Source organism: Arctopsyche grandis, chromosome 10 (assembly GCF_051622035.1).
Source record: "Arctopsyche grandis isolate Sample6627 chromosome 10, ASM5162203v2, whole genome shotgun sequence".
Lineage (NCBI taxonomy): Eukaryota > Metazoa > Arthropoda > Insecta > Trichoptera > Hydropsychidae > Arctopsyche > Arctopsyche grandis.
This window is the reverse complement of record NC_135364.1, coordinates 11792351-11817448: the sequence shown is the minus strand read 5'-3', so window position 1 is coordinate 11817448 and position 25098 is coordinate 11792351. Positions and strand designations below refer to the sequence as shown.

Below are 25098 nucleotides of genomic sequence, written 5' to 3'. Positions count from 1 at the left end.
TTGAGCTGGAAATAAGCCTAGACTGACAAAATTAAAAGAAAGGGTAGAAATGGTATTACGCAGTGCCACAATTTAATACTAAAATGCATAATACAAATTGAGACATTTTGCTATTGAGATGCATTATAGTTTGTGGAATACGTCAACACATTTATTTTATGTATCTTAATATAAATAATTAATACGAGGGTATGTACTTTCATAGAATATCGAGCGGCAAAATGATCCAGGCGCGTATGCAAAATGATAGCAGGCATTTTACGTGTCGTTGAAGGAAACGATGACAATTGAAAGGACACGGAAAAAGGAATAGAAAATATAAAGACAAAGAACTAGTATACATCAGCAGGTCGTTGTCTCCTGTAAGTCTGAGCGATTCCGTTTTGTTGCACATTGCGACGCGTACAACAGTAGAGACAAAAAGCACTGCAGACAGACACATTACGGGGGAGAGAGATTCTTAAATCTTCCGAGATGACATTCAGCACATTTTTTATTCAAGTCTATGTACGTTAGACAAAAAAAAACACGCAGACTACACCTCATTAGCCTCGATCGTAATCTAATTTTTCAAATTGCTCGGACAATTGAGCAATTTTTAGTCGCATGGCAAAACACACTGACACACACAAATGGTAGCGGTTAAAATAAAAGAGAATAGCGTAAGCACACACGTATTATTACAAAATAACAGGAAGTTTGCACGCGTGACACACAGTTAAGAGAGACAAAGAGCAGATGCGAGCGTTAGCACGTTGCGTGCGAAGGAAGCTGAGAAATCAACCGAAACGGGAAGTGCAAGTGTTAAAACACGTCTGCCATTGTAGAAATATACATATATATCTGCCACGCACGCGAAAATCAGCAAATGAAATTAAGGGAACTGACTCTTTAATAGGTCGGTGCAACATAATCCCATACCATCGCGTCTATATTGAAACTGGTTCACGAAAACCCTGCACATATAAATAGCTAGTCAACATAAGCTAAAAACAGTGAGCAGTACCTATCCATACATATTCAGAAAGCAGAATTAACTTTGTGCAAATCAATGAAAACTGTAAGCATGCATATGTATGTACATATAAGAGAAAACAATTCTTGAGACTAAATATACAGTTTTCTCTACAGGAGGCGTCAGTGGAATTCGAGCGTCGAACACACACAATAGCAATTGCTTACAAGGTGAGACTTTACGTTGTCAATAAATATTTGATTTCTTGAGCTGTATGTCCAGGGCTGCGCCTAAGAGTTCAGCCGCCTGTATGCAAACTTAAATCGGCCGCTCTTTAATTTTATCTGTATTTGTATAAATCATATTAATAAAATACATAAAAAAATGAAATGATAAATATTACCTTGTGATAAATCTTATGTGGGAAATATAGTGTTGAAAATTTTAATCGCAATAAAAATTAGTCAGAAAAACAGACAAAAAAAAAAAGGTTAATATATGAACAGGACCAGACGTCAAGAAAAGTTATTAAATTCAATCATGAATACAGTGTTTTACATCAAATCCCACATCTAGGACTTTCAATGATCAACCAATACTCGACATCCTCGAAGAAATAATCCGACAGTCACAAAGATAATAGAACATAAAAGACCTAGCTCTATGCGACCTGTTATCCCGTTATTTCCCCGAATTATAGTTCGGGTGTGTTACTAGCTGTAACTTGCCATAGTAATAATTCACAAGTATACAACAAAATAACCAAAATTCATTTTCAAAAATACGATGTCTTGTTTCGCATTTTTTTAAGTAATATAATTTTTTCGATTCTCATTTCTTTCAGCCGCCTTTAAATGTACTTTGGCTGCCTGTGTGCGTTGCACACATTTGTACATACGGTAGGCGCGGCCCTGTGTATCTCTATGGTTGTCAGAAAGAGCCTTTTAGTAATCTAGCAGCATCTTCAAATTAAATAATTGGCGAAAACTCGCTACCGGAAACGAAATATGTACACAGGTAAAGTAATCATTATCTTAGTCGTGAAAAAGAACGAACCAACCGAACAATATTTGAACGTGGTGCTGTATCTAGTACATAATTTCGAAAGAAACTTTGTATGTACAGTCCCATGACAGGAAATTAGAGGACCCGATTGAACAGTGTGTACGTCCATTTGTGATGGTCATAAATAAGTAAATAACTCACTATAGGAACTTTTGGGCTCATTTTTTTTTGTAAGCTCATCCTTAAAGACAACTCCATTCACTGACAAAAATAGTGGTACATTATCCTTTTTATGTACATTTACGAGCTAATCATATTCAAATATTAGGATTGTAAATAGGTTTTTGAGCTCTTTTTCCTATTATGCTTTAGATTAACATTAGAATAATATAATACTGTAATTACTAACCAAATTAAATTAAAATTGTAAAATAGAAAATGATCAGTAGATCAGTAGCTATTAAAATAGATATAAGATGTATTGTGAACATAATTTCGTAATAATAAAAAGCATTTAAAAATCAAATATTCAAATATGTAATAAATAATAATCGAAGTGAGACCGAATGGAATCTCGCCACCTCTTTTGAAACGTAACACCACTTTTTTAAAAAATATATCGATCGTTGAGGTTTAGCATATGTAGAATTCGTTCCATTTATAAAGGCCTACCCCCCCCCCCCCCTACACAGAAAAAGTGCGCAAAAGAAACCGTTATTATGTGATCATTTCGTGCGCATCTTTCAGTTTAGTGGGGGGGGGGTTGAGCCTTTATAAATGCAATTCAAATACAGTTTTGGTTATTTTTTACTAATGACCACAAGTATTAGAAATACATATGTACTTATGTGTATACATACTAATATATATAGATAGTCAACATTCAGTCGACTACTAAGGTATTCTTGCAATGAAATGTATATAAAATCGAATCCCAAGTGACAGATGACATAGATTTCCCACGATATTTATCAGCCGGTTCGTTAGACACAGTGCATACAAACTAGTTAGACATCGATGGGACATCTCAGCATCGCACAATGGATATTTGTGTCGACTTTTATGATAATCAAATAAACTCTGCGATTTACACATATGGAATTTAGCTCGGACGACGACAGAGGGGTTGGTTATTTCCGACGGAATCTCGGTAATAAAATATAGGATGAACGGAAATCCGCCCTTCTAACCACGCATGTGCCGTTAAGGGAGTCTGGATGTATTCGTGGAGAAAATGCACACTCGGGCACGATCCCCAGCACACCTGATTAAGTCGAGAAAAAAACGGGAGACCCAACAAAAAATCGATTTTCAATACGACATACGGCTAATATGACAAGGAACAATAACCATACTAAACATCTCTATATAGATGAATAATTCTCTAATAACAGAAATTGAAATCCACTATTGTTCATATAATTATATGACAATTACAAACCTATCATTGTGAATCATGAACGTTGTCTATTGAATGTGTGTTTATGTGTCAATATTGAACAAATATATATATATATATATATGTATATATATATAAACGACTGAATCAACGTAATAACAACAGAAACAATCATGATTAGAAGTTACAGAATTTCATTGGTGGACTACCGCATTGCTCAATTTCAAAGTTACGGTCGAATCATCTCAGTTTTGTAATAAATAATTCATCATCGCCGATTCTACACAAAATATACAACGTCAGTCAGAAAAAAATGGAAAATGAACAGGTGAGGCACGTAAGTAGTTGCAACCAATATCCAACCCTTTCTCCCCGTTACAAGTGGGGTATTTTTTTCACAGAAGCGAAACACAGTCACGAGAGTGGTTGCAGGGATCGAAGAAGCAATTTAGCCTCTTTACAAACACGCGGGTTCGACGTACCAACGACCTCTGAAAGAAAAGCTACCCCTCCTTCCACCCTCCTAGCACGTCCAACGGTGACAGAAGCACCTGAAGGACGGACGCCTCACTGCGTCGATTGACGATCGTAGATGTGTAGCGTTCGTTGTCCTCAAAATCCACACATTTTATCACAAAGTTCAAGAGCTGAACAAACATTTACAAAATTGAGGAGTTCGCCGACCGTTGGAACGGTTCTCCGCAAGTGGTATTCTCGATGACACTACCAATAATGGGTTTACAAACAATTCAGGCGAGTTTCCTTTGAAAAACTTACAGTAGATAGAATAGAACTAAATTTGGCAGTGTGGAGGGCGTCGAACCATTTAAGTGCTTACGAACCATTAGATTGAATGTGCCGATTGTGCAGATGTATTATCACGAGACATACATACGCTAGAATCTAACGGGTATAAGCCCACTTTCCGTGATATTTTGCGCATAGGTAAGCTATTACTTTAGAAGATCTTTGATACCCACAACTACCTACTAGAAATTTTAACTGATGGTTACGTATAAAACAATCTCTAGATTCTTACGCAATAAAAGTACATTGATATTATTTGTATGAAAAAGAATAACCCGCGTTTGTACGTATGTAGACATAGCCTACTAAAAAATTTTCCCAATTAATGGCAAAAGTTACAAAACTTCAAACGAACGTATGTACATATACGGTCTCCGGGACGGGCCCGAATTTGAAACGCCCGAAAACGCAAATATCGGAAGGCAAAGATCGAAAATCGAAAGATCTTAAGTCGAAAGATCAAAAAAAAAGGGTGCATGGTAAACGGTACATACTCACTTAATTTGCGCGAGCAGGATACAACAGGAACAAGAGGAACAGGCTTTTCCTCCCGTATTAATGTGCGCGCGCAGAATACGGGAGGAAAAGCCTGTTACTCTTGTTCCTGTTGTACCCTGCTCGCGCAAATTAAGTGAGTGTGTACGTGAGTATGTACCGCTTACCATGCACCCTTTTTTATCTTTCGACTTAAGATCTTTCGATTTTCGATCTTTGCCTTCCGATATTTGCGTTTTCGGGCGTTTCACATTCGGGCCCGTGAGGTAGACCCGTACATATAATATTAACAGAATTTTTTACATTATATCAATGATATCTTGAAGTGCTCTTAATCCTTTTTTACGAGTACTAAAAAGTTAAGAAGCCTCCCTCCCCCAACCAAAAGTATTCCTTACAGACACATATACATATATGTATTCATCTACAGAAACGCCGAGAAGAATGTCGGGCCCTGGGAAAAATAATTCCAGGCCCTATGACAAACTAAAAAAAATCTTTTAGATATATTAAAAAAACTATTAGAAAAATACCTACATACTCGTATGTATATGTTGGTTGCCATTTTTTATGCAAATATGTAATTGAATAAGAAAGTATGATATAACAGGTATGATTTCCGATACGGAGCCCCTCGAGTAGTCTGGTGCCTGAAACTTTACTCCGGCTCCCCCCCCCCCTCTCATCGGCCCTGTATGTACATATATAAAAGAAAGGAAAATGTGGTACAGGCAGAAAAAAATAAGACAAGTTAACGGTTTTCATTAAATATTTAAATAATATATTTTATTTCAAATTTCCACTTACACACAAACATATGTCCAATATCGGTTCATCTGATAATCTTTCCGTTCGAAAAATATAAATGTATCTATATCTTTTTCTTTATCCAAATTTTACAAACTATCTGCAATATATTCATGAATATATGTACATAAGTAGGCTAATAACCTCTTCATAAGACGCCGAACGGAATTCCACGCTTCTTGCATTACATCCTAGACGTAATGTTATCAATGATAAACACGCGATGATTCATCACGGTAGATTTGTGACATAAATTTACGAAAGATGCAAATCGCACAGTACATATTTCCAAAGTTTCGATCGCTCTTCTGTAATTGAAGAGAGCCAAATTTAGCAACGCGACACAGGTATTCAAATGACGGCCGCTCCATGCAGATACCGTGACGCGGATAATATTGTTTCTCCGCAATGTTTGTGTTAAAATATGCAAGAAAAAATGAAAACGAAAGCAAGCAGTGCAGGTTTCGAAATGAATTTTTTTCTTCGCTCTATAAACCAAACTACGGTCGGCGACAACACATGAACATGAATGCAATATTAGCGCTCACGGGTAAAACGATCACACAAGGCCACCGCTCGCAGAACAAACGCCGAGAGACGATTAAAACAACGCTCATGCATAATATGTACCTTTCAAATTAATAATTGGAGCCGATTGGACAGGTCGCTTAACTGACAGAAAATTAATTACCTTCCAGTGCGGTAATAATGCGGAGGACGTACATATTGTATTACGCCAAGGACGCGCCGCAATACGCAAAACATCGTCCACGGTTTATTTACAAACTTTTTAATAACGCAAGGACAATTAAGCACGGCGAAACAGGACTAAAGCATAATAATAATAACATTCGCCTAAAGTAAAAGCGGTCTACGGAAAATAAAATAAATACGAAAACGAGCTGCGTAATGATGAATGGAGGTGATTTTGGCAACACATTCTCTATGCCAGTGCTGCGCAAAGTTCCGCAACGATATCCGAGTTTAGCATTTTACAGTAAATATTTATATGCATCTTTCATTAGAATGAAAACTGAACAAAAATAAATCATTGAGGTGTATTTTATCGGTAAAAAATATCATACTGCTTGAAATTGTATCTTTCACCATCGTAATTTACAGCCACTGCTCGATGAAGGCCTCTTCGCGTTCCATCCTCGACTTGTTAAGAAATAAGTACTTCATATGAAAAAAAATATTTAGCGAAGATGTAGAATAATTTAAATGATTATGAGAGCATCTATTTTTTTTTTTTGACATTTTCATATTTTACATAATTTTCAAAATAACGATCGTTTCAATACTTTGACACAATAAAGTTAATATAATAAATTAAAAATAAAGTAAAATGATAGAAAATAGTTTAACGTAGAGATTAGGTGATTTGAAGCTCATCGACCACTATCGCTGATCACCTGATCTCGCGTTCGCGACAAAAATGCCTCGACGTATGAACAAGCTGTATACAACGGCCAATAAGGTTTCGCGACCCATCGACCTATATAGAGTCGTGTTGAGAGTCGCCTCTGGGTATAAATTTTAGGCGTTATTAGTCCGTGTATTCCGTATTCATTCGGAGTTGGCAGGCCGACGGATCAAGAATAGCAAATTACCTCTACCACTACTGCCGCGTTTTTCACTCCGATCTCGGAAACCCCTCTACACGTCCACGCTACAATAGTAAATGAGAAAATACAGAAAAAATGTGATTATTTTGGAATCCACCATACAATGCTAAAAAAAATACAGCCAATTTTTTGTGATATATTTAGGAAATGAAAAAATATAAAACATATTTTTTCACTTTCAAGAACATCTCTTCATCGGTGACACGGAATTTTCCTTAGGTTTTAAGGTCTTATAAATGGAATATACTAATGCGTCCATATATAATGTACTAAATAATACTTTTCGTATTGCCGATCTGTGCATAGATCCAAGATGAATAGACTTTCAAAAATCAAAATGCTCGCAAGGAAAAAATTGAGCATCCATCGCATTTTAATAAATCTTCCTATTTTTCTACATTTTTATATACATTCAAGTCCATTATAATAAAATCAGAATTTGAACTGAAGGATTCGGCTTGTAATTTAAATACATACGTACATATAATACGAGCTTTTCAAGAAAATGTTTGAGAAACTCAGCTCCATACAGAATTACATCGACTAGCAACTGAGTCGAAACGAATCGAAGGTAAATTTTTAGATGGTTATTTTTTTCGCGAAGGTTAATCCAAAATAGAGGTGAAATTGCAACATTGGATGATTGGATTGGAGCCCACATTTTTACTTATTGAACTCCACAAGCGGCGTTATTCAATTGCAATACATATCGAATGAAATCCACCGATTCGTACATACATACGTGCACGCCCGAATTGCACAAATTTTAGAAATTTATACGTACACACTGCAAATGTTGGAAACTGTGCGCTCAAATCCCACATAACATTACACGTTATATAATATAATAATACACAGCACACATTTTGAACTAGAAATTTATTCAAACGGATACACCGAATCGACATTTCACTGGTGTCATACTAGTATTCAAATGTAGGTTTCAACATTTGCGTTAACAGCGTATTTTTTTGGTCAGAACTGATCTATGTATGTAATTTTCAAGGCTAATATCTAAACAATATACGCCGACACTTTCATGACGGACTCTAACAGTACAAGGGAAGGTCAGGGTAAAATACAACTTACTAAATAAGTCACACGAGACATTTGAGGCTTGCGGCAGGCCAATATTTCAAACAATTTACATTTATGTGTAATCAATGAAATTGAACAAATGGTACGAAGCATTATTTCTCAACGTACTACGAGTATGACGCTACTGTAAACTTTCAGTGCACATACATATATGCAACTATAGTGGCATAAGATTTTCTATTTTTTTTTTATACATGTACATCAGTGGTTGACACGCGGGCTTTTTTCGGGCATAGTTTATATTTTGGACGTGAACCTTTTTTCGAATAAAGGGCAAATACCAGTCAAGAAATTGATAGTGTTCTCGCATATTTTAAAAATAAATAACTGAAATTAATATTTATGCCACCTGCTATTCCCGTTCATTGATACTATTTTTGTATGAAATTACTGTTAACTAAATGCTTTTTTCTCTAAGCAAGACATTATTTAGCTGCCGGCAAGGATGTTCATTTTATTTCAAAATAATACTCTCAAAGGAGACAAATAGTTAAAAACAGGAAATACTGTTTAATACAGACGGGCGGTCCGATGTAGTTTAATACATATGTATGTATATGTAAGTGCAAAATTAAATACAACAGTAGGTATAAGCCTCCCCGACAAAGAGAGAAAGGAAACGACAGATTTTATCTACAATATTTAACACAAAACTTGTTAAACTTGTCAAAACATTGTTATCGATTTATTTTATTAAAATACATAGTACTTGTTTATTTATTTTATTGTGAATTATTTCATTAAAATAAATATTATATTTTGTATTGAAAACCCTGTTCACTGCATATATAGATAAATATGAAGAGGTTAGTAAAAATAGGCCAATACGAGAATACGGGAAAAATGAACTACGCCCGAAAAAAGACCGCGTGGCAACCACTGATGTACAATTCATTGCCCACTCGCTGAAAATCAAATTTACAAAAAATCTTCGTCATTCAAAAAATAATTTTCATTAATTGTTGCTGAAGAGCTTCAGACATGAAAATATTGAATTACATTTTTCAATTGCAGTAATGCGGAAAGCGAGCGAAAACGGAAAAGAATAAATTTAATTTATTAAAAAAAAGCCAGTTTCAGGGTCGGATCTGATACGGAGGAACTACGGATACTTGCAACCGCAAAAAAAGGTTAGAATCGACGCGGAAAACGTCAATTTTCCCAGTACAACGTTTGCGACCGTAAAAGGGGAAATTGGAAATTATGAAAAATGCGAAAGATTCGCCTCGCAGAGGGGTAATCAAATAAATTATTATATTCAAATGTACAAGCACCTAAAGCAACATTGAATAAATATTCAAACCATATACATATAGTTACATACGAAATGGCATAAATGAAATAAAAAAATGTACCACAACAGTGAGTGAGGTATAAAACCGGTCCATAAATGTCATTTGTGTGGAAAATCAGACACACGATCAAACTAGGAATTTGTTAACTTCGTCAGAAAGACGATCCAGAAATCAAGATTGATTTTAAATTGCCACTATATATATATATATATATATATATACATACATATATAGGTATCTTCGCTCGAAATTCACCACTCTATATATGTATGGGAACGCATAATATTCGATAGCCATTTTTTTCATACACCTATTGTTACCTCCGTGCATAGAATTCTCATTTGTATTTCAGATCAATCAAATTTCACAGCATCGGTAAAAAATTTAATCGCTCCTCTAAACTGTTCTGTACACATTGTCTTCTAAAAAGTGAAAAAAAAAAACGGGTGTGTGTGTGTTCCGGCTGAAAGAAGCGAACGAATCGCGAAACTTACATAATCGACAATTTGACACGAAATAGAAAGTATTTCCCTAATCCGTTTCCATGGCAGCCACCCGCTATACTAGCAATTACTGATTTTCATGCGAATTTCCACACATAAAGTTTACAGTGAATCATAGTTCCGACTTTCCGAGTGCTTCGATCTAATAAAATATTAATTAATTCGACGAACATTCACAATGACCATATAATACACAGCTGTCTAATGGAACTAACCCACATCCGTACCGCTTTGAGATAGTTTAATATAACTATCCATTCAAAAAGCATTGAAATGATTTCCAATTAAAACTTAAGATATACACGTAGAGGATGATAATAAATAATCTAAATCAGTAAATGTGTTGAACTTTTCACAAAAGAATCAAAAAAACCAACTGTGCATTATACGTACATTCAATATATGTATACGTAAGATAAAACACAACCTTATCTACCACGTATAAAAAGAATTATCAGCATTTTAAGAAATGTCAAGAAATTATAAACATTTATCTCCATACATATGTACATCTGACATTATAAAATTTGTTACACATTTTTTATTTGATAGTTCAAATTGAAATATCATATACACGGGGGAAAAAATGTGCGTGCAGAATTTACAATGATTACATTTGGAAATTGCACCGTAAGCACCGATGTAACATTCTTATCAAAATAAAAAAAAAATTAAAGCAGATATATGCCGAGAAGAGTTCAGCATCCTTTAGTAGGTTTTAAGAGAACATTGAAGAAACCATAATTTACACGAAACAGGTTTGGAAGATAGCGTGGTGGCCGACGCTCACCATCCAATGGCGATATTATTACATTTAAGCCAGCGCTTCTCAAAGTGGGGCCTTCTAACCGTTTGAAACCCTCGTACAATTTGCACAATTATCCTAAATCAAGTGTCCAATGGCTGACTGAAGAACCTACGCATATGCGTCCATCGAATAAATACGTTCAGGTTTAGCGTACGAAGCCCACATACGTATAATTTGCACAATTGTCCCAAATCAAGCATCCCGACAAATCTAATACTGGGTATATAACTCAAAGAATATTTGAGTGTTTTTTTTTAGGTTGATTTAAAAAAAATCCCGATACGAATAAGATCTCGGTAATGCTGAGTCATGAGATTGCATAGCTCGTGAATTGGATGTTTTGATAGGCTTCATTTTAAGGTGGCATGTTTGACTCTTTACTTTTTAATAAATACCAAAGTCGCGTGGGAGCAAGAAAGCGAGGCTCTGCCCGAGGGCGGCACATCACGAGGGGCGGCAAATGGCGGCGTTTACAATATATGTACATATATATTTTTAAATGTAATAAATAAATATTATAATTTAAAAACAAAATGTCTAGTGTATTTTTGTTCATTTAAAAAACACATTTTGCTTTAGAATTTTGAAGCCTACTTACTAGGAGCAATACTTAATACATACTAAACCTACGTTAAATATTACTAGCATAACAATTTATTTTTAAAGTTTACTAGTTGTTTTAACCGGCTTCGCTCAGTATTTGTAATATAAACAGCTAAAACATGGCGAATCTAAATAGTAAATATTCATTTGTATTTTTATTAAATTTATTTGGATCGAAAAAAAAATTATATTCAACCAATCGAATTGTCATAGAAACTGACTTGTTTTCGATTCCCAACCAACAATACTTACGAAGTCTCTTTCGAAATAATATATTAGATTGTACAGTAACCGGTATAATTTTACCGGTAAACTGGAAAATCAACCGTACATCTAAAATGATAAAAAATTGCAAATAAATTGACACTGATAGTATTCATTTATTATATGTACGATTTAAAGTTACTTCTAACCTCGCCAAAAAATAAAAATAAACTAACAATCATTTCGAATTCCAATAATCATTACCTTCAGCAACAATAAATTCCAGTAATTTTCATTTTTGAAGAGATTGGTTATAAAAAATACAATTCATTGGTTTCCCATTACCTTAAAGAAGATTCAAGAAGGTGCATATGTATGTATAATAAAAATAAACGTAGACATAACGAAAAACAAAAACGTCCACTAAATAATAGATCGTGATTCAAGCATTAAAATGTACGTCCTCGAATTAAATATTGAATAATTTTTTTAACTTTATCAAGAATTTAAATGCAAATCGAGATTCATCATCAAACAATACCGCCTTTAACAACACACACATACAATCCTACAAAATCCAAAACATGGGGCATCTCCGCTCTATTGAATAAAAGCACACGTAAACATTTGTTTGTTCCGCACACAAATGATAATGACACATTGTTCGATCGCGACAACGAATCCGGCAATAAATTATGACACAGAAATAAATCAGGTTGTGTAAATTGTAATAGATAAATGGCACAAACGGGAGCCGATGCACTGTTTTTTGACGTAGAGAGGGGTCAACGACCCATGCACCAGAATTTAACAAAGTTGCCACACATTTAGACACAGACATGCCCTTTTTCCCATCCGCGTATATTATGTACCTAAGGTACCATACATGCATACACGAGTGGACAAAGGTAAATTGGGAAATTGGTCCACGGCTGATGCTGCATCGTGAGCCCACGAGACGTGTGTCGGGTGTTGAATTGCATTGTAATTGTACAATTGTACGTGTATTAAAAAGGTAAACAAATCGATATGGGATGCTGTAAGGGTCAACGTATCTATATGGTGCAATATTCCGTTTTATACCTTCTTTGTGTGTGCGGGGGAGCTGCGGCGACGAGGGTGCGGAGGTGCGGGGGTGCGGGGCGCCGACTCGCCCTTGTTCGAACGGGGGCGGAGGCTCTCGGGGCTGTGGTGACGGGGGTGCTCGTAACAGACGATCTCGCATTCACTGTTTTGTCATTAGATAAATAAACACTGATATTTACAGTCGAGTGGAGAGCGCGCGTGACCCTCCCGTCGCGTTGCCTGGCGTCGACTGTCCGAGTGCCAGCTGTTGTACTGTCAGCCGCGCTCGCAAAGCTACACAGCGCAACGCAGTGTTGCCAACCTGGTTTTAAACGCATCTTGTCATTCATTTCGTTTAAATATTTAGAGGCTCGGCTATCGCTGTGGTCGTGGTTTATGGTTGGATGTAGGGGGTGTTATTATTCTTTTTGAAGACTCGAATATGGCTAAGCGTTCTCTATTATTACTAAGGATAGGTTGTCGGGTTCTATTTCCCCGGAAAGAGGAGTTGCCCCCTTATTGTCAATTTCTATTATCAATCTGTGGCGACCCCATAGAAGAGGGTGGCAACACCGGTCGCCATGGTTACGGCAGTGGAGCTGTCATTCGACCATTCGGCCCTAACTCGTGGGGGAGGAACTACCCTGTTCCCCCGAGACCCACAGTGGTGACCCCGACGTGATTACTTGTTCAGATGTATCATTGAAAGTAACTGCAGTAACTTGGTAGTTGCTGTTCATTGTTGACACTACATTTCTTTTGCGTGTGTCCCAGATTTTAACAGTAGAATCATCAGAACCAGATACGAGCATTTGTGGACCACGTCTATTTCCGTGGATTGAATTAACATATGCTGAATGACCTCTGAGTTTTTTTATCCTTTGGCTAGTTGGAACATCCCACAGTGCAAGTGTCATATCAGTTGAGCACGTAAATATATTTGAACCGTCACGAGAAAAGTGTAATTCCATAATCGCTCCTGTATGCCCAGTCATTACACTGACATTTTCACACTCACCAGTAACAGCCCACATAAAAATTTGTCTGTCGAATCCAGAAGAAGCTAAATATTGCCCATCGGGATGAAATTCAGTGGAAAACACTTCTCCCTGATGACCTTCTAGCAACATAATAGGAGAAAAGAGTGAAGACGTTCTGGGTATCGTCGTGGTAACAACAGCTTTTTCTCGACTGCTAACACCGACAATATCAGTGCGAGACCTTTTGGCGGCCACCACCGCCATTTCGTCAGCACGTCGCTTATCAATCGCAGGCATTTTAAAAATATTTAATGTTTAATTTGTGGGCACACGCAAAAGAAATGTAGTGTCAACAATGAACAGCAACTACCAAGTAACTGCAGTAACTTGGTAGTTGCTGTTCATTGTTGACACTACATTTCTTTTGCGTGTGTCCCAGATTTTAACAGTAGAATCATCAGAACCAGATACGAGCATTTGTGGACCACGTCTATTTCCGTGGATTGAATTAACATATGCTGAATGACCTCTGAGTTTTTTTATCCTTTGGCTAGTTGGAACATCCCACAGTGCAAGTGTCATATCAGTTGAGCACGTAAATATATTTGAACCGTCACGAGAAAAGTGTAATTCCATAATCGCTCCTGTATGCCCAGTCATTACACTGACATTTTCACACTCACCAGTAACAGCCTCCATACGATGGTCCATACAGGGTGTTGAAGAGGGGACCGAAGTTCTTCACACTGAGAATTAAGGATTCCAATGTCACCGTATCGGTAGACCGCATAAAGCCGGCATACATGGAAAGCAGCGGAGAGCCCCCAGAGAGAGCAGAGAGAGCCCCCCAAGAAAATGCAGAACCACAGCAAGAAACTGGCCGACAAGCAACCACACGGACTGGCAGGAGAGTCCGGTGGCCAGCCCATCTGGACAGCTACATCCCGTAGTTGTCGCGACGGCTACGCAATGTCGCTGGGGAGGGAGTGATGTGGCGACCCCATAGAAGAGGGTGGCAACACCGGTCGCCATGGTTACGGCAGTGGAGCTGTCATTCGACCATTCGGCCCTAACTCGTGGGGGAGGAACTACCCTGTTCCCCCGAGACCCACAAATCTTTTCTAGTTTTGTAGGACAATAGAAATTAACAATAGGCAACCCCTCTTTTTTGGGAAATAGATCACGAGCGCTTATCCTTAATTATTACTAGGGGTAGGATAGGGAGCGTGCTTTTTCCAGGAATCGGGGTGGTTTGGCTCTATTTACAAAGCTAGAATGCAAAAAAAAGGTTTGGCGAACCTTTAACAAAGCAAGGAGAACAATTGAATAATGAACGGCGCGATTTGGGTCCGCTCACTAATTATTAGCTAGTGGCCGGACCCACAGCGCGCTGTTTATTGTTCAATTGTTGTCAATTGTTGTTTATTGTTCAACTGTACTCAGGCTTTGTAAATAGATCCAAACCGCCCCGATTCCTGGAAAAAGCACGGTCTCTATCCGCAGTCTAATTATTACATGGTTTTAAGTTGGCATGGCATATCTAAGGGTAAAAACACACCAAGTGGTACGTGTTTTTTTTTTTAGATACTTTTAAATATTCGAAAAAAAGAAGCACCCCTAGCCCATATAAATGGTACAGTTTTAAAAATCACCCCTTGGAACGATTTAAGTTATATTTTATCCTTGCTCGAAAACGGTGATCTCCAGCAGTATGGCTCGGTGGTTGCGTTTATGTTTAGCACCGAGAGGTCCCGGGTCCGATCCCGTGCTAATATTTAATACAGCTGGTCAGACTTGGATATATGTGACTCCAAGTCAATCATTTCTTATCAGAGTTTACCAATTCATCCGATTTTCATTGAAACGGTTCCAACAAATTGACAAAAATCATCCTAGCCGCTATTTCACAAATATCTGAATTTGATTTATGTACAATATCTAAAAATGCACGTACAAGTCCAAATCCATAGATTGTTAATCAGGTATTGAATTAATTAATTCATTGTTAATTTCGTGTTCTTCAGCCTCTTGAAAAGTAGTGATTTGTGTAATAAAAATGCTGCAATGTTTGTTATTAATTGTCTAGGACGGCACATTGGGGTCTACCTGTCAGGCCTTCCTGGTATACATATATCTATGTAAAATAAATAAATCTCACAAATATATGCATTCTGCACGTGCAACTACATTTGAATTCAGCTTGGGGAACACCCACTGTTTACGGTCATGGAACATCCACTATTTACTAGCCAGGGACGTGACGTCCCATACCACTCAGAGTGTTTTCGCCCTAAAAGTAAGAACTGATTCGTACCGCACGGTATTATCGTAGGGCACGGTGCTTCGTGTCATTATTAATTCGTACGATCTTATTTCGACAAGTTTCTGCTACATTTCTTCAAATATGGTGTATTTGATAGCATCCAGGGGGTGACATCAAATGAAAAATATGTATAACTATATAATATTGCAAATTTTAAATTAATTTATGCGCAGCCGAAACAATTTGTCTTCTGGAAATTTCGTAGAGATACATGTCTTCAACACAATCCAAAAAAACAACAAATAAAAAGACATTCCAACTCAAGGGTGGCTAGCGGTGCCATACTTATCATTACTAGAAGCTAGAAGATAACTAGAGAAGCGCAATCACCTCTAGTGGAGCATGCAATTGAACAGACGCTTTTAAAATCAAATAATCATGAAATCGTAATAGAGAGAATACAAGAAGAAAACAAGAGGGCGATCCGGCGATGTTTGGATGCATTGATCGTTTTCATTATGAACTCCAGGTTAGATCAAGAACCATTATGGAAGTAGCAGCCATGTTTCAGGCTATCCAAGGCAAGAGTCTCATATATGCCACTGAAGATGATTTTTCCTTTGTACAGATATGACGAGTTGAGGGGGTGGCACTCTGACTTACCACACCATGTATCTATGAAATGGGACCGATTCGACTATGTTGGTGACTACTACTTTACTTCCTTCCCGCCCGTCATATTAAACAGTATGTTTATAGCAATACTGTTTATACTGTTATTTTATTCTTTTCGCCCCCACAATCAAAAATGTAACTATATAAGAAAAAAGATTTATGGCCTCGTGCTTTTTAAAAAAACGCCTCCAGATAATGATAAAATAGCATTTTATTATTCATTTGACATGAAATGAAGTTTTAATTGTAGTGAACATCTTGTTGAAAGAAAGTCAACACCCGAAAAAAAATTTTTTTTTTCGCAAAATTGAAATTTTAAAGAATGGTGATAAGTAGACTGCGGATAGACTCCGTGCTTTTTCCAGGAATCGGGGCGGTTTAGCTTTATTTACAAAGCTAGAGTCCAAAATAAAAACGTTCGGCGAACCTTTAACAATGCATTTACAACATTTGAACAATACGCGGCACCCTCTGGGTCCGGGCTTTAGTGATAAGTAAATGCGTATTGCAATGAATGAATGTTATGCTTATGAAACATTTCAGGTACCAGATATATCCGCAAACATTAAATATATCGTATTAATTTTGACTCCTATGTCTTAACCTTTTCCACTCTACAAGTATGTAATTCAATTTTTTTTGTCACAAATTTTTTTCGCATCTAAAAAGGCCGGCCCTGATTGTTGGGTCAAAGAATTGACTTTGATCAACGTGATGACGTACAAAGAAGAATTAGGCATAACCAAGAACATAACCGTCGACTTGAATAACTACATGAGTTAAATCTTGTCAAACAACAGAAGATATGGATCATTCGATGAAAGTTTGTTTACAAAGAGAAAGAACAATGCCGGTAGAGTACTTCCTCGACAGTACATTTTCAGAGGACTGTTTTGGTAAACTCCCGAATGTTTTTTAGTCAAAGTTTTCTGACCACAGTGCAGAAACTAGATTGAACATTGCATCAATTGGATCAAGTCAATAATTTATGTTACTCCGTTGATCTGCAAAATGGCGTCTATACTCAGCGTAATAAATAAAAGTGATAAAATCACTCACCCGAGCTTATTATGGAACTTGATTATTGCTGCTACCTCTTATTATTTCATTTCTAATAAGACGTAAACGCGAACTCGAACCACGAACTGTCCAATATTGTGGTGTTGAAGAAATTACAACAAAAACAAATGAAGAAATTAAATTAAATAAAATCGTCTGTCAGTTGATAGACAATATTCAGAAGTGTTTTTATTTTATGTTGATGTATAGACGGGTCTTTGGTAGTCGGAGGCTATCTTTGACCATGGATCATTATTTATGTTTATCCACTATTCACTGATTGTTCGTTGTTTTTTATTTAATTAATTGTTTTATTATTATAATACTCATTGCGTTTTTGTTAAAAAAGGTACTGGAACTTTTTTAAAGTAATGTGCTTTAAAATATTTTCAAAAGATGTCACTGTCGATGTTTATATCGTGATTAATTACCCGTTTATATTTACTATATATTTTTTGTGATTGAGCCTACATGATTATTATAATTAAAATACAAATAGTATATGCGTTTTAATGAATTCTGATGAAAGATGTATAAAATAAATAGATATATTTACATAAGAATGCGTACGAAATGGTGTTTTTGGGTCGATCACTCTTCCGCATAGCAACAGCTGTAAATATTGCGGCAATGCTAAAGCTTAGTTCGTTACTTTTAACTAGTTGATTTCAGTTATTTGTTGCTATTCATATTGGTAGTTTTATAAAGATAAATAAGAAATAAAATAAAAACAAAAATAGGGCCCCTCCGGGATTTGAACCCGGGACCTCCTGCACCCAAAGCAGGAATCATACCCCTAGACCAAGAGGCCACTCTGACGTCTTTACTTTTTAATACTGTATATTACTTATTGTTTCCATTATTAAATATTTGAATCAAGTTTATTCAAATTATCAATTAAATTTGTAGCATATTTACCTTATTAAATTATACACATACTTCAACAAAATTTTAAAGGGATTCAAAAAATTTCTAAAAATATTATAGTGTGCTCTTAGCTGCTGTGTAATGATCTAAAGTTGTTTTTTGATTACTAAAAGAAGTTCTTAAATATTCTCTAAGTGCATTCATTACTTTCCTTCTATATATTCACATTCACATCACTACTTATATTATACATACATTGAAAAGATAACTTTTTTTCTATATAGATTATTTTTTTGTAATGACAACATTTTAGAAACGTTATGAAACAAGCTTGATATTTATTTACCTTAGTAACCAGTGCAAATTAGATTAACTCATCTGACTTTTACGATATGAAGCTTTGTAAATTCCATCTTCGATATCATCCTCCAGGAATATTGTTGGAGTATTTGCAATCCGGAATTATAAAATTTAAAACGATAGATTTGTTGGACTTTACTGCTAAGTATGTAAATGATATTCACAATGGATGCAATTCGCATATTGTTTTGTGATTTTTATGTAACTAATCAAATATTTCATATTTTAGATCTGATGTGCAGTCAATTGTGAAGAGTATAGCGCAAACTGAACAATTGATTACAGAAAATGTAATTGATCAACTAAATCTTTGTATAAACAAACTGAAAAAGAAATTGGAAGCCGAGATAACAGTTGGAAGACATTTTTACATTTACAAAACACTGCAAAGTCATCTTTTACCTATAACTAATGTTGCATTCAACAAAGAAGGAAAAAAGTAAAATTTAAGCATGTGATGAGCAAAATTTTTTAATTTATTGTATACTATGTAGAAAATCTCATGTATAAAATATTTAGGTGCCTAACTGCTAGTTATGATCGAACGTGTAAAATTTGGAATGTTGAAACTGGAAAAGAAGAGAAATCTTTACTGGGTCATAAAAATGTTGTATACTCTGTTTCATATAATTTTCCACTGTGGTAAATATTATTTTAAATTTTAAAATATTAAACTATAAAATATTGATTCCGTTTGTAAAAGAATATTCGTAAAAGTGACAGAATCGTTACTGGATCTTTTGATAAAACGGCGAAGATTTGGGATACAGTTACCGGAGAATGTCTTTCGACATTATGGGGACATCAGGCGGAAGTTGTATCTGCAAGTTTTTCACCAACAAATGATTTGGTTGCAACTGCATCTATGGATCATACGGCGAGAGTTTTTCATGGATCTACCGGTATGCTTGTTTTATTATAATGTACTAAATGTATTTTGGTTACATTTTAAAAATTAATGGTAACTTTTGAGGTCAAGAGGTATCGACATTACTGGGGCATTCTGGCGAAATTATTGCATTGAATTTTAATAGATGTACTGGTCAACAAATTATCACGGGATCTTTTGATGGGACTATATCAATATGGGATATTAGAGCTAAAGAGTAATTACTACTTCAATGTACATACATACAAACATATGAAAATTTTTGATTAAGAATGTTTGTGAGTAATCTTTTTCTAGAAGAGCTGGAGTTTTAAAAGGTCACGATGCAGAAATATCAAACTGTGTTTTCAATTGGGATTGCCGTTTAATAGGAAGTAGTTCCCTTGATAAAAGTGTACGGATTTGGGATGTAAGAAAACAAATAAGCTTAACAAACATTCATAATCATACTGATGAAGTTAGTAGATCAAGTTTTCACTTTTAATAAATATTTACATTTGATTTTACTTATTTATAACTGCATTTGCACAGGTTTTGGATGTGGCATTTGACTGGTGTGGAAGACGTTTGGCTTCAGTGTCAGCAGATTGTTCGGCAAGAATTTATGATGCATGTACTGATTTTAGAGAATTAGCGGTAATGATAGGACACAAAGATGAAATTTCAAAAGTGAGTTCATTCAATATTAACTAACTCAAAAAATGGGTAATTAACAATATATTATTTAAAGAAAAAATCTTAAGGACATTTGATAAAATATATATATGTAGGTATTTTGGTCATTTTATTGTCTAATTATATCAGGGACTCGAACCGAAAACCGCAATAACCGTTATTTTTGCTGGAACGAAAACCGAAATCGAACCGATTTTTTTTTGCAGTTTGGTAAAATTAATATATATACTTTGGGAATGATAGAATTAATGGTCAAACATACAGGAATGTATATTAAAATATGTTAATATGTTAATCACAATAAGTTATAGCGTTAAGCCGTATAAAGAGAGGTATAGACGGTGTGGGTGTATATTTAATATTTAAATACAAGAGAACAGAAAATCTAAAACCGAAAACCAGAACTGAACCGATATTTATTTTTTTAAGGAACTGGAGCCAAAACCGGAACGAAAAAAATAACGGTTCGGGTCCCTGCTAATTATACATAATTCTACTTAATATAGAATACATAAAATGGGATGAATAAAATATCCATCTGTTGATTTTGTTAAAAAATTTTTAGCTCAAAAATATAAAAAAATTAAAATTTAATATGGATTATTTTAAATTTTATATGATTTTAATCGTTATTTTTCACTTATTCTTCTATTTTAGATATTATACTAATTATTTTATAATAGTTAGTGAATATAAATTTTAAAATTATCAATAGATTTCGCTATCTGCCTTTGAATATTCAGCAATGAAAAATTTTTAACACTATTATTAAATTGTTTTAATACAACATTTTTAGGTTTCTTTTAGTCCTGGGGGTACTTTATTGTTGACTGCTTCCGCTGATTTAACAGCTCGCCTTTGGAATTCTCACAATGGAACCTGCACTCAGGTCTTTATTCCTCACTTAATTTATTCTACATATAATATTATCATAATTACAGCATTATTATTCAAAAAGGGAAATTGCATTTCGAATGCAAAATTTTGATATTTTTACTTGGGTTATCAAACATCCTTCTGCATGCAATGCTTATTCTCTTGCATGTTCTATTGTTGTGTATGAACGGAAATGATGACGTAAATGTCATACAATTATATTGTCATTATTTCTACATAGATTTGTTTTACGTTTTTGTATAAAGAAGGTTAATACAAAAAAAAAATACTCGTATTCAGTCGTTCCAAAATTATAATTGAATACGTTTTTGTTTTATGCTAGCGACTTAGACAATTTTTAATGATTTTAAAATTTATAATTATTTAAAGGTTCTGTCAGGCCATAGAGGGGAAGTATTTTCATGTGCCTTTAACTATCATGGAGACACTGTGATTACAGCATCGACAGATAACACATGCCGCGTGTGGAGATGATACGATTGGTTTTTAAAGTAGCTATGTATTATAATATATCTTTATACCAAGTTGTTATGTTATTAAAATTTGAATATATAAATTTTATTTGTACGTACATAATTGTTTAACCTCTAACAAAATTTCCAAAAAATATCCAATTTCTAAGCAATCAATTTTTTTTTGAGAAATCATTATATTCCATTGAGATATGTATTCGTTTAGTTCGTATTGAAATACAGTGAAATACGGAACGGTCTTTATCCGCAAACTATTTTGAACTGAACACGGGATGGGGTGGTTTAATTTGAAAGTCAGATTCAAAGGAAAAGTGGTTTCAACGCACGGTTTGTCGAAAATTCTTGAAAATTCACGGAGAATCTGAGCGTATTGTATTATTTATTCCGGAGCATCATTGGAAAATCCATATTATAAATATATCCATATAAAAATTGTTTGTTTTTTATTTCTTCAATATAAAAATTCATTGTGCATTTTAAATGGTTACAGCATACAATACTGGTTTTTTTATTGTACGTAGGTATATCGAAGGGGGATATTAAATTGGGGGTGAAATTCAATGGCCTCAAATACTGGGGACCAAGTGTGAAAGTAGTTTTTTTTCTAATCCCTTATTTCATTAAGTAATAGATAATATTTACTAATGGTAACGAGGGGGGCTGCGTATTCGATTTTGGTAACACAGACGAAGCAATATTTCTTCTGCCGTACAAAAAAGTTGATTTAGCAATTTTGGATAGTTTTGCGGATATAAGTCGATAAAGATACGATATAAACATTTTCATACTTCGGAAATTTTATTTCGAAAATGTTTTAAAAGTTGTGAATTTGCGATACAAAGAGTCTCCCATTCGGATTATACGAAATTCTGGTTATTGACTCACATACTCGATTCATTTTTATGTTGAAATTTTTATTTTATTTATTTCATTACTTTCAGAATATTTTAATACATCCAAAGTTTATACAGGACATTCAAGTAATTTAATTATGTTTAAAGGAGAAATCACATAAAACAATTCTGCCTTGTCTACTACATACATATGTATCGCTTTACATATCGTATGTAGTGTCACTGTATATTTTAGTTTAATATGGATGTAGCATTATGTCATAAAATATGTATGTAGTAGTACAAGACAAGTACATATGTATATCGTTGCCTTAATGTGATATTTTCTACCTCAGTGAACGTAGGTTATCGGAGATTATTTAAACTTATTTGTCTGGTAGCCTGCGCTCATCATTATTTTCACAATTGAATGTGAGTGGAATCTTTTCTCTTCCATTTGGGCCTCGCAGAAGTATTTGCGACTGGTTCTTATATATTGGTGCTGGCTATAGGTGCAAGACATTCCCTACTTTGTATTTTATTATTTGATATTTTTACTTTATCTGCTATTATTATAATGCTATTTTTTATGATTACGTATGAATGTATTTTTTTGTCCATGTATAGGTATATACATATGTATGTATGTATATATTTATTTTTTCGACCATTGTAGCGCATTAGGGATTCCTGTAATACCACAATGGTCCGAACTTAAACTTAAATAAAATAAATAAGACGAGTTTTGGTATATTGTTGTCATTACATACATATGTATGTATGTACTATCTTTTCTACAGATGGATAGAATCAACTGGATTTTTATTACTAAAAGAGGGAGAGGAGCTCATTTGCTGTTTCCGGTGATTATTTATACATTTAAAAAGATTCATCCTTATCTTACGAATAACCCTAAACAGTCCGAGCATTTGATCTAGGCCAAAGCAGAATTCCTTCATTTAGATTTGGGGCTTATAAATTCTGATGGTGGTTCAATAGTTATGTAAACATCAGCTTAATTTAGAATGTACTACTTATTGTCAATGAAATTCATTATGATTTCAGTCACTGAATAAGCAACGTTGTCAATGAGGACTAGGCAATATCGACATCTTATGTTTATGTACTTCGCACACACCTGTGAAAGGTCTAGTTGCCGCACCGATAATGCATGGGAGTACAGTTTGCACGACACACCTGCACACACCTGAGTCACAGAATGCATTTTGGCACTTGGTCCAAAATCAAAACACGTGCCATCAACCTTAACCATGAAACCGACACGCAGCACGAGGTTCTCTGGGTCGCCTTGCTTCACGTTCAACACTTTCTACTACTCAGTACGTAACAGTTGATGCGGTCAAACGGTCGCCGGCACACTTCTACCACACCGTTCGCTGGTTTGGTTGCTGTTTCAACACCAATTTCAACAGCAAAAGCATCTCGGATGCTTGTAGCATGATTGGAACCAAGCGCGAGTGTTGTGTCTTCTTGTGAAATGGTGTGAATATAAGTTTTGTAGAGCAGCTCATCCGCAACCTACCTGAACCCAATTCAAGATCGAGTGACGCAGCGGAGTTATTAGCAGGTATATATATATACATGTACCTATGTATATGCTGGGTTACTCATACACCTGTATATGTTGTTGTATGATGCGTCAGTTGAATGTTCACAATGTGAACAGTGCACTTTTGTCAGTGGCGTAGCGTGAATTCCCCGCAAAATATTTTAAGGCACCCCCCCCCCCTATATATTCATATTATTTCCTTACAGCAAAATAACTTTCAAAATTAATAATTCATACCTTTTTTATGTATATGTATACCTATGTATATATCGAAGTGCATTAATAGTCTTATCTGGACGATCGACAAGCAGTGCACAATCTGTTTAAAGATAAAATAACTGATGGTGAATCTTTCTTAAAAAATTCCCACCTGTTAATTTTGAGAGAATTATCAGCAAATAGGTTGAAAAATGGCACTGACGTTCAAAAGATGGAAAAAGAGGTAGTCTTCCAGCCCTATTGGCATAGATCAATTACATTTTCTGGCCACAGTGTCATATTGGAGTGACCTGTGAAGAAACTGTGGTATACTTGTGTATTAAACAAATAAACAAATATTACACACAATGCGGATGAATTATAAATATAATAATGTATGCACATTATTATATTTTGACATTAAGTAAATACAATAAAACGAGATGCAAATAGATTAAAAAATAAGAGAGGTTTTAAAAAAATATATTACAAAGAAATTACAGAACAAATTAAAAAATCTGTGAAAAAGGCGCGCAGCTTTGTGGCGCCCCCCAAGTCTCGGCGCCCCCCCACATTGCGGGGTCTGCGGGCGCGGTAGCTACGCCACTGACTTTTGTACAAAGTTTAAACTTAATTTTTATACTATTAATTGGGCTAGTACAAGTATGTAAGTCATGTCAATGTATT

The 25098-nt window shown here is 35.2% G+C and overlaps 3 protein-coding genes, 1 non-coding gene and 2 pseudogenes across 4 annotated transcripts in view; 2 read left to right on the top strand and 4 right to left on the bottom strand.

Annotated features, from left to right (window-relative positions):
• Oatp30B (Organic anion transporting polypeptide 30B) overlaps positions 1-12925 on the bottom strand; it is a 73214-nt gene extending 60289 nt beyond the window's left edge. Inside the window, exon 1 of the mRNA XM_077439401.1 lies at positions 12691-12925. The gene's annotated coding sequence lies outside the window, so the exon portion shown is untranslated. The remainder of the gene's footprint in view (positions 1-12690) is intronic.
• A 367-nt stretch (positions 12926-13292) lies between these two features.
• LOC143917692 (U5 small nuclear ribonucleoprotein 40 kDa protein pseudogene) lies at positions 13293-13949 on the bottom strand (annotated as a pseudogene).
• Positions 13950-14018: 69 nt separating this feature from the next.
• LOC143917691 (U5 small nuclear ribonucleoprotein 40 kDa protein pseudogene) lies at positions 14019-14363 on the bottom strand (annotated as a pseudogene).
• Positions 14364-18388: 4025 nt separating this feature from the next.
• Positions 18389-18460, bottom strand: TRNAP-UGG (transfer RNA proline (anticodon UGG)). Its single transcript has one exon. It is a non-coding gene; the product is annotated as a tRNA-Pro (tRNA).
• Positions 18461-18860: 400 nt separating this feature from the next.
• On the top strand, positions 18861-21907 carry LOC143918215 (uncharacterized). Its single transcript, XM_077439983.1, has 9 exons — positions 18861-19021; positions 19106-19315; positions 19396-19518; positions 19594-19778; positions 19850-19982; positions 20063-20222; positions 20297-20434; positions 21237-21329; positions 21707-21907. Exons 1-9 carry the CDS (start codon positions 18909-18911, stop codon positions 21809-21811), a joined length of 1260 nt encoding a protein of 419 aa, XP_077296109.1. The 5' UTR covers positions 18861-18908; the 3' UTR covers positions 21812-21907.
• Positions 21908-23973: 2066 nt separating this feature from the next.
• Oatp26F (Organic anion transporting polypeptide 26F) overlaps positions 23974-25098 on the top strand; it is a 45251-nt gene continuing 44126 nt past the window's right edge. The window contains exon 1 of the mRNA XM_077439837.1: positions 23974-24231. The gene's annotated coding sequence lies outside the window, so the exon portion shown is untranslated. The remainder of the gene's footprint in view (positions 24232-25098) is intronic.

Coding starts and splice junctions, on each gene's coding strand:
- LOC143918215 (XM_077439983.1), top strand. CDS start 18,909: ATGAAGCTTTGTAAATTCCATCTTCGATATCATCCTCCAGGAATATTG. Junction 20,223..20,296: donor TTCATAATCATACTGATGAA/GTTAGTAGATCA, acceptor GCATTTGCACAG/GTTTTGGATGTGGCATTTGA. Junction 21,330..21,706: donor ACAATGGAACCTGCACTCAG/GTCTTTATTCCT, acceptor AATTATTTAAAG/GTTCTGTCAGGCCATAGAGG.